Below are 9,943 nucleotides of genomic sequence, written 5' to 3' on the forward strand. Positions count from 1 at the left end.
GCGTATACATGATACCAGTTTCAACAGCATTTTGAAAATTTAAATTAATGTGTTTGTTCCCAATTAATACCTAATGATGGTTTTAAGCTTTTAAGTATCAGAATAATTTTCTCCTTAATTAAAGTTTTAATTTTCAAGGACGTCCCGTTTAATTATAAAGTCGCGAATTTATGTTTTTATATCCCATTTACATGTGTAGGTACATTATTATTGTTTTAAAAAAATGTAGGTAGCCTAAGTAGTAAACCTAATATTGATATTATCACCATAATAAAAATGCCATTCTTCAGTGGTTTTTACGTGATTAATGCTCATTTTGACAGAGAAAGAAATAATTAATATTATTATGTCATTGTTTATAGTCATGTAAAAATATGTACAGAAATTGTAATCAAACAATTTTTTTTTATTATTTATTTTCTTTTATTCCATCTATAACACAGCTCAACAAAAAAACAATTTTTTTTTGTTGCCCCGGATATTTCTACAGATTTATATAATTCAAGTACCCAGTTTGCGAATGTAATCATTAAAATTATTTAATTGGCTCTAGTTTTTTTTTAATTTGGATTTTCATATATTAAATTTTCTTACGGCCCTTCGGAATACGGGTTTCTGCACATTTATTTGCTCAGAAATAACCCTATTCTATAAAACTGGCTGTAGAATATCAGAATAATAAATGATTTCTGTAAAAAAATCATTTTTATGAACAACAATGTTCGGTTTGTATTGAGTTGAAGAAACCCAGTAGCACTTAGTCAGCAAAGTGGATAGGTATACGAAATTCCCTTGATGTTTTTATTAATAGAATTAGACAAAGCAAATTTATTAGGAATAATTAATAAATATGAGAATTTAGGCCTTTGAGGGAATCTAGAAGTATAAGAAGAATACCCGACGGCCCTACAGGACGGGCGTGTCGAAAATTGATAAAAGATGGAAATTTAACAAAATTTTATAACTGATGCTGAATGTAAATTATGGAGAGATATAGTATAGGTAAATTTAAGGTAAATTTAAAACACCAAATTATAAAGAAATTGCACAACAGTTGTTAAAAAACTTCATTATTTTATGAGCAATTACGAACATAAAGCAACACTTTCCCCACAGTATCCTGGATAGATATCCAGTAAATCTGCGAAATTTCTGTGAGAAACAGGAAGAACGCATCGAAAAAGATGTAAAAATTATGGAATAAAGGTATCAGGGTATATGGGATTGTCACATGATGTCAGATTACTGATGGTCCATAACAAAGCTATTGTCTCAAAATTAACTAAGAAGAGAAGCTTATAAATCTATTTCCTTGTACTATTTCATAAGTTTTAATGATTTTTCTCTATTTCTATATCCATTTGAATTAATTAAATACTAAAACAAAACAATAAGTAAAACTTTGTAATAAAAAAATGATGTTAAACAAATATACCTTCTATTTCATGCTGCGTTTTAGAGTCTAATAAGAAAATTAGGATTAAAAAAAAACTAGAGCCAATCTACCAAAACCATTAATAGTTTTATATATAATATGCATTAAATTATTCGAAACCACTTTCACATCCAGGGCAACAAAATCATTGTTGACCAGTGATAATCTATACATATAATGCACATATAATATAAATGAATACATAACTACAATAAAAAATAGGAACAATATTGTGGCGCCTACTAAAACTTTACTCATTTAACTTACTAACCTACATCATTCATAAATAGTTTATTAGCCAGTGTTTGAGTTGCATAATTATTATGAATTTATTTTTAAAACCTTAGGAAGATATCTTCATAAAGAAACGTAGGTATGTAAATTATGATATAAAAAATCGCTTTAATTATAGATTAGCTATTTTCCACTACGCATAAATGTATATAAAAAGCTGATTTTTAAACTTCAAATTAGACGCTCGATCGTTTCCGTTGAGACCTCATCTCTTAACTATCCAAAATGTTAACTCAGGTCAGTCAAATACAAAAAATAAAATAAAAAAATTATTCCTTCAAACGTCAGCTTTAATATCGTTTTCTTTTTTACAGGTTACTCTTATCTCTATTATTTTAACATCAGTTGCTATTCAAGCAAAACAATTGGACCGAGGACCCCAAACCTTTACGAATACTAATGATTCGTCGGCAGGACCAGCACAAAATCAACAGAAAAGATTTGCTAGTAAGGGTATAATAGTCTATTTAACTTCAGATCAAATTAAAGAACTTCAAGCAGGCAAGATGGAACTTCAGTCACTTTCCTCAGGTGAAATATCTATAAGTCGACGACCCAATGAACGAAAACTGCAACAACAAAATTCCCAATCGAGGTTCAATTCTCACCGTGAAAACCTTAATATTTTGAAGGCTCCGCTTGTGCATAAATCGCAGCTAGTTGACATTGAACAGGAGCAACAAGGTGAAGGATACGTGAATGCACCAAACAGGCTACCATTGAATCGCGGTGGACTAACACCACAATTATTGTTGTTCAGTCCAGACAATCAAAGACCAGAAATTCAATCCAACGAGAAAACTCAGCAAAGTAATAAAAATAAATTGAGCCCAAGGAATCCGGTAAAACAAGAAAACTCAGAAGAACAGTATTTACAAGAACAAATTAAAAAGTATTTCCAGAATACTTTTGAAAACAATAATTATAAACAAGGAAAGCCAGTCTCGAATGTTCAAAGGAATCAGCCTGAGAGTAGCAATCAAGAAGCACAACAACAAGAGGTCGCTAATTATAATTCCTTGTTAAATGCCTTGGTTCGCGGCAATTTGTTACGCGAACAAAATAACGCGACAGAAAACCAACAATCGTCGGAACAAGAAAATACTCTTGGTAATTTATCGCCAGTTATAATCCAGAAAGAGGTACACATTACGCAACACAAGCATGTGCCTGTTGTGAAACATGTTAAGGTTCCCGTCCCAACACCAGTATTAGTTCCTATTCTTCATCCATATGAGGTGAGGGTACCCCAGCCCTATCCTGTACCAGCGGAAGCAAACGCACGCGTGCCCACACAAGAGAGGAATGCAGAGAGAAATGTTCAGGAAAATACAGAAAGAAATGTACAGAGAAATAGCGATAGAAATGCAGAGAGAAATGCCGAGAGAGATGCCGTGCGAAATGCAGAAAGAAATGCAGAGAGAAATGCCGAGGAAAATGCCGAGAATAACGCCGAGAGCACCGCTGAAAGAAATGCTGAAAGAAATCCAGAGAGTGCCGAAGTCCAAAGGGTGCCTTTTGAATTGAGACATCACGGCAAAAATGTTTACATTAATGTAGACAGTCCTGCCTATCTCCAATTGTGGAAACACAAATAATATGACTGATAAGAATAATCTACTGTTAATTAATTTTAGAGGTATAAGTTTTATGCCAAAATTGAGGCTCAACCAAATAAATAATTAGAAATTACAAGCTATTTTTTATAACTATCCCACAAAGTAAAATTTAACGATAATAATAACTCCGTTAACCATGAGGCGGTTTTTATTTCGATATATTTAATTACAATTACAATTCTCATGTAGGTAATCCTAAACCACTTAACCGATTACTTATACATATATAAAATTCGCACACCATGTGCAGTTCGATCCAACTTGAGAGATAGGATAGTTTAAACATGTAGGTACCACGGGCGAAGCCGGGGCGGACCACTAGTATGAATATCATTTTTGTTACATGTATGTGAAAAAAGTGAATAGGCACTTATTAGGTCAGCATGCTCCATCCTAGACCTCGCTTGTCGCTTTCCATCAGGCGAAGCGATGGTCAAATGCCAGCCTAATCTCAAATTTAAAAAAAAAAAAAAAAAAAAAAAATGTACATTTACATGTACATTTTTATGAATGACCCCTATAACACAGGTTTAACCTAGCATAGGGGTCATTGTTTAAACTCTGGTTGTAACAAAATGTAGGAATGTACCTGCAAATTAGGTCTGCGTATTCAATGTGTTTGTGTTTCTGAGTCAAATAAACATTATTTTTTATTTTTTTTAATGTAATTTTAGTTGATTTTTATTCTATATAACAAAAATCTGACTACGTTTGAATTCATGCATGCATGCATTCATATTTAACGTTCATATCACTGATCAATCGATTACTGGTACTAGTATATGTAATAATTAATCTAAAACATTATTGTCGATCTATAAAACTTACAAAATGAAACATCAAAACAATGGGAATTTACGTAACATCAACTCTTTTAGTTTAAATGACCTGACTACCTGAGGCTTGCACAGACATTTAGATAAGAAGGTATGTAAATAAACTGATATTTTCAGTTCAACTCTTCTAAAAATATAGGTATGCTAGGAAATACTTTGAGCCGAATTTAGTAGAACCAAATATTGAAACCAGCATGGGATAAAAATGAAAGTCACATAACTGGTCTCATTCCTAATAATAGGTATGAATTTAAATTCTCTTCAAATATACCGTATGGAATTTAAAAGAGAAGTATCTAGTTTCACAACTTTTGGATATATTCAGAGCTTCCTGTCGATTATGCTCAGTAGAAAGGACATTCCCAACGATTGCATAACCTAACATTTCGCATCGCTGAGAATTTATAAAAATAATGACTGTTTTTATGAATGTTTATACACTTTTTTTTCATTCACACGTAAAGACACTTTTTTTTCATATACGTATCTAAGCTATTTCATATGTAACATAATGTGAAAAAAAAATTTTGTGGTTTAGTTTTAAATTTTGTAAATAAAATATGATCCTTCGATTAAATAAATGAAAAGCCAAATGTTCATGTTTATCCATTAGGATAAACATGAACTTTTGACTATCTCCGCTAGAATTATCTAGCGGAGATATAATTAATAATGCTAACTATAAGATAAATTATTAATTTTGCAAAATAATTGGTAGCAAAAAGTTAAAGCTAAAGTTTCTGAGATTTATTACTAGTTACCTTATCAACAATTTAAACATATATTATTTTTACATATAGTATTTTCTGGTGTTTTGTATTACACGAACATTTTGCAATTAAAGGCTTTTTAACTCCATATTTTATTATATTATTATTAACCCGACGCGACGTTTCGATCAGTTTACAGCGTGCGTGGCCACGGGAATATTCCCATTAAAAATGTTTTCATTTTCTATATTAAAATATAATATTACCTACTAGATTTAAAGTCATATGACTCTTAATTTCAAAGCCTAAAAAAACTCCTGTAGATTATAATATATATATGATTGAAAGAATCATAAACAAATCACAAAATAAAAGCACGCATCACTAGATCATCTACTACAGTATACACCCTTATATTATGTATATACATATACGTAAATACTTGCTTTAAAATAATATACTACCTCATATAGTTAACAAATCATATGTCCTAGGGAATGAGAGATAAAAAGTAAATGTGTAATTTGTACCAAATATCTCAAAGAAACTTTAACTGATTATAAAAAGCTTTCAATGGAATCAAAGAGTAGGAGTACGACTGACCTACTACTTCAACAGTCCAAAGTTAATTAATAACGAAATCTAGACAGATTTAAATATTATTATCACGTGATGGAGAAAATCTCACAGAAGTTTATGCCTAAAAATAGCAAATATTTATTAATAGCATACTTACATAAATTAAAATAAACCAGCCAATATTTTTGAAATAACTTTTATATATTGCGAAAGAATAAAATTAAATAAATAAACACAAGAAGACGAAATCGTAATCATAAGAATATTTCAAAATTAAAAAAAAGGCTTTCTACAAAGTTTCATTGTTAAAGATTTTTTTTTTCAGAATTTGAGATGTTAAATAAAGACAAGAAGCTCTTTATTCAGTTATACGAGGATAATATATTTTTTATTCCATAAGTAATAAGTATTAATTATTTTTAGATTCTGAACCTCATCCCTTCTCTGTTCGTCTGTCTGTCTATCTATCTGTGAAAACTTTTTTCTCAAGGATACGTGGAGGTATCAAGCTGAAATTTATATTGAATACATACTCAAATATACGGTCCCTTGAAGCTGTGAAATTATAAGCCATCGTAATCAAAAGATACAGCCGTTTATGCTGCAAAATTTCGACATTCGCAAGGGAATCAAAACCTACAGGGTACCTACCCACAGAGTGAAATTTGGTAAAAAGCAATGCCTTATCGTCAGATAAAGGAAAAATTGCTAAAAGCATAAATTTAAAGTTACAAAATATAAAAAATAGGTTTTAGGCGTCCCACGCGTCCCACTCGCTGTAAATTTAAGAGATCAGAGGATAATAATATGTCATAGGTACATAATAAACGATTCCCGTCTTTATTAATATTTCTATTTTCTACCCAAGTTAAAATTTTACTAGGTTTATTTTTAATTAATATTTATTAATTAATATAAATATTAATTAATATAACGTCATTACTTATGATATACGAGTAGGGACAGTACACTGTATACTACTGTTTTAAAACATTAAAAAAGAAATAAAACAAATATTAATATTTCAAATATTTTAACATAAAGTAACTTTAACATACTTCCTTAAACAACAACTGTTCTTTTTTACGTAACCTAAATCGAATGCAAGAAAGCCTAGGTCTATTTTTAATATTTTATTTTACATTTGAATTGCTTAATTATCATGAATCCATTTAAATATGCGTGTTTTAATTCAAAAAAAACCATGTATGTAAATTTGGATATAAAAAAATCGATTTATTTTTAGATAAGCTATTTTCTACTATAACAAAATTCATATATAAAGCTGAATTTTATATTGAAAATTAGACGCTCGACAGTTGCCGTTGAGATATCTCCTCTATATTATCCACCATGATATACCAAGTAAGTTAAATAAGTAAATAAAAAAAAATAAGTAGATATAAATTATTTCAATAGATACTTATAAAACTAATAAATATATATTTTTTTATTTTCCAGGTGACCATATTTTCTGTTATCATAGCAGCATTCGCTATTCAAGCCAGACAATTAGATCGAGGCCCCCAATCCTTCAAAAAGCTTAATTCATCATTGGCTGGAGGAGCACAAAATCAACAAAAGAGATTAGCTGCGAGGGATATCGTTGTTTACTTAACACCCGATCAAATTCAAGAGCTTCAAGCAGGCCAGATGGAACTTCAATCACAATCCTCGGGTGAAATAACTCTAAATCAATTGCAAAATGCTCAAAGAACTCAACAAAATTCTCAACAAAATTCTCAACGAAATTATCAATCATTTAATTCTCGCCGTGGAAACCAAAATATCTTGAGGACTCCTCCAGTTCAGGAACCCCAAGTAGAAGAACCAGAACAGCAACAAGAAGCTGAAAGATACTTCAATGCGCCACAATTGTACCTTTTTAATCAAGGAAATCTGAGACAAGAATTGCCCCAATTGCTTCGCGGTGGTCAAAATCAGGAAAACAATAACAATGCATGGAATCCAAGGAATCAGCAAACAGAAGGTAACTCAGAACAACAGTCTCAAATTAATGCACAACGGCAAAACGGCGGTTTATCTAACCAGCGCGAAAATGGAATTCCAGAAGCCAGACAACAAGAATACATTCCTAATTTTAATCGCTTCATACCAACCTTAGTGTACGGAAATGCTTTCCGCCAGCAAAATAACGAGAGGGAAAACCAGGAAGCCGTAGCAAATGAAGATGCTTCTGCTGATGAATCTCCAGCAGTGGAACAAGAGGAGGTAAACAATAACAACCAAAGTCCTGACGCGAATCAGGAAAATGAACCAGTCCAATCTGAAGAAGTCCAAGAAACACCTGAACTTGAGCCCTATGAATTGAGGGTCCGACAGGGTATTCCTGCACCAGTTGAAATTATAAAGCGCCTTCCCGTGCCTGAAGCAGGAAGAAACGAAGGGGGAAAAATGTTGAATTATGATTCCAGAAAACACACTAATGGAAAAAATGTCTACATTAATGTAGACAGTCCACAGTATCTACAGGTGTGGAAACACTGAGATAATCTTAATGGCTAATGTTAATTACTTTTATTAGTTTTAATTAATTTTATGCCACTGAGGCTAAACCAAATAAATATTTTATTCTTTGAAAAATTATCAATTCTATTTATTTATCTCTATAAGTTATAAACTATTTCGGGGATAATGACACAAAACTGACATAGTTACATAATATCATATGGTTAGAGAGGTAGAATCCAGGTAGACTTTTTAACCTAAAAGCATATATTTGTAATATGGTAATTCACAAATTAAACGATAATGTATTCAAAGTTTAGCTCTTTTTGCATGATTTAATAGTATACATGCAAACACAAAAACTTTCACATTTAAAATTAGTAAGCTTCTGCTTATGACCTATAAAATATCTCAGATGCTTTTTAAACTAATTTCATACTAAATAATGGAAAGTATCCACATATTATTTCGATAAAAACAAAATTTTCTATAAAATTCCTTCTCTGCTTTATTATCACGTATACTTTAATAATTAATTAAAAGTTGCAGCTTGTTTGTTTGTAAGCACTTATCTCATTGATGGACGAAGGCTTCAGGCTTTGCAGGGCAGGGATGTACAAATTGATGTACAATGTGCATAAAGAACGATATTGAAATAACTCAACATGAACACAATTATTCAATTATTGTGTTTTATTTTTTAAAGTGTCAAAAGGCGGCTTTTTGATTCTGCACATATTATTTAAGTTGGATTTAGAACACCAAAGTGAGAAAACCATACCTAGCAATAAAAATATTTACTCTGTATCTACGGTTGTGGTTGTAATCACAAAGTGAATAAATACCATTTGGTTTCCTTAACACAAGCGAAAGCTTAGTATGGGATAAGATCGTGCCGTGTGTGAAAAATGTCCTGAAATATCATAAAAAAAATGCACTGGGGCTGTGGGATAATGAGGACGAAACCATGAGAATTATTAAAACATTGTCAATTTGTTTTTTAATTTGATTTAATTGATTATAAATCACTGAAAAGTTGCTCATGTGCATTGTAAATAGCCTCATTTGACTTGAGAAGTACAATTTTCCACCTAATTGACCTGACTGTTAGGAATAATTATTATACATTTTGGGGACACCAAATTATTTTTTTTCCAGCATTTATCCCGATATTAGAATGCTCTTCCAGAATAATGTCATGAAGTTTGCAATCGCTTCAGTACTTCTCTTCTAATTCGCTTCCATGCTCTATAATAGTGTAAATCTACAAAAACATGAAAGCTCAATTATTAATGTCGCAGTCATCTGGTTGAATCTGCTCTTTGATTGAATGACTAAAGGCCAACTCTTTAAGTTGTTTTTTGTAACGTTCAACGTCTTGACTAAATGTCATTTAGCATAGTCGTTGGTATGGATAAAGGTGTGGGTTAGGTTAAGTTCGATCTTTTCTTTTTAACTGCACGGAAATAGGAGCTCCTCGTAACGGGGCTCTGTCGGCTCGCAACCGTCTTCTTGCAGACGTTTGGAAAAAGTAAATTCTGTCATCTTTCAATGAACGCGCTAGCCATTCAAAAGCATTTTCATTCATGATTCAATCAAATTCGCTCTGTCCAAAGCACAAAGTTGGACGATAAGTGACGCTTGTTAAATTAACGTTCGGCCTAGTCATTTAATTGAATGTCGTCATTCGACGCGCTAGTCATTCAATTAAATAGCAGATTCAACCAGATGACAGCGAGATTAATACAACGACAAATCCGCGTAAAGTTCGCATAACTAGTTAATCCATAATATTGAAAAAAAAAGCTTGAAGTTTGCTCTACTTACTACAAACATGTAATCTAACGTAAGAACGGTTTAATGGATTTTTATGATTTTGCCTCGTTGGAAGTATCTCTTTATTAGGATAATTACTATTTAAGATTTCAAATATATCCGGGTGGAGCCGGGGTGAACAACATTGTGTAGTATGTGAAAAAAATTCATTATTCCAATTTCCAA

General features: G+C 31.5%; 2 protein-coding genes across 2 annotated transcripts; both read left to right on the forward strand.

The window, feature by feature from the left end:
- The first annotated feature begins 1,888 nt into the window (after positions 1-1,888).
- On the forward strand, positions 1,889-3,424 carry LOC149487171 (uncharacterized). The gene is made up of 2 exons (XM_089697448.1): positions 1,889-1,966; positions 2,044-3,424. The coding sequence occupies exons 1-2, from the start codon at positions 1,955-1,957 to the stop codon at positions 3,325-3,327; spliced, it is 1,296 nt and encodes a 431-aa protein (XP_089553574.1). The 5' UTR covers positions 1,889-1,954; the 3' UTR covers positions 3,328-3,424.
- Positions 3,425-6,783: 3,359 nt separating this feature from the next.
- On the forward strand, positions 6,784-8,080 carry LOC149487172 (uncharacterized). The gene is made up of 2 exons (XM_089697123.1): positions 6,784-6,838; positions 6,935-8,080. The coding sequence occupies exons 1-2, from the start codon at positions 6,827-6,829 to the stop codon at positions 7,979-7,981; spliced, it is 1,059 nt and encodes a 352-aa protein (XP_089553249.1). The 5' UTR covers positions 6,784-6,826; the 3' UTR covers positions 7,982-8,080.
- The last annotated feature ends 1,863 nt before the right edge of the window (positions 8,081-9,943 follow it).

The sequence above is a fragment of the Colias philodice genome, chromosome 7 (genome assembly GCF_061535455.1).
Source record: "Colias philodice isolate Cphi_HAF_F1 chromosome 7, ilColPhil1 Martin Lab GWU primary, whole genome shotgun sequence".
Taxonomy (NCBI): Eukaryota; Metazoa; Arthropoda; class Insecta; order Lepidoptera; family Pieridae; genus Colias; species Colias philodice.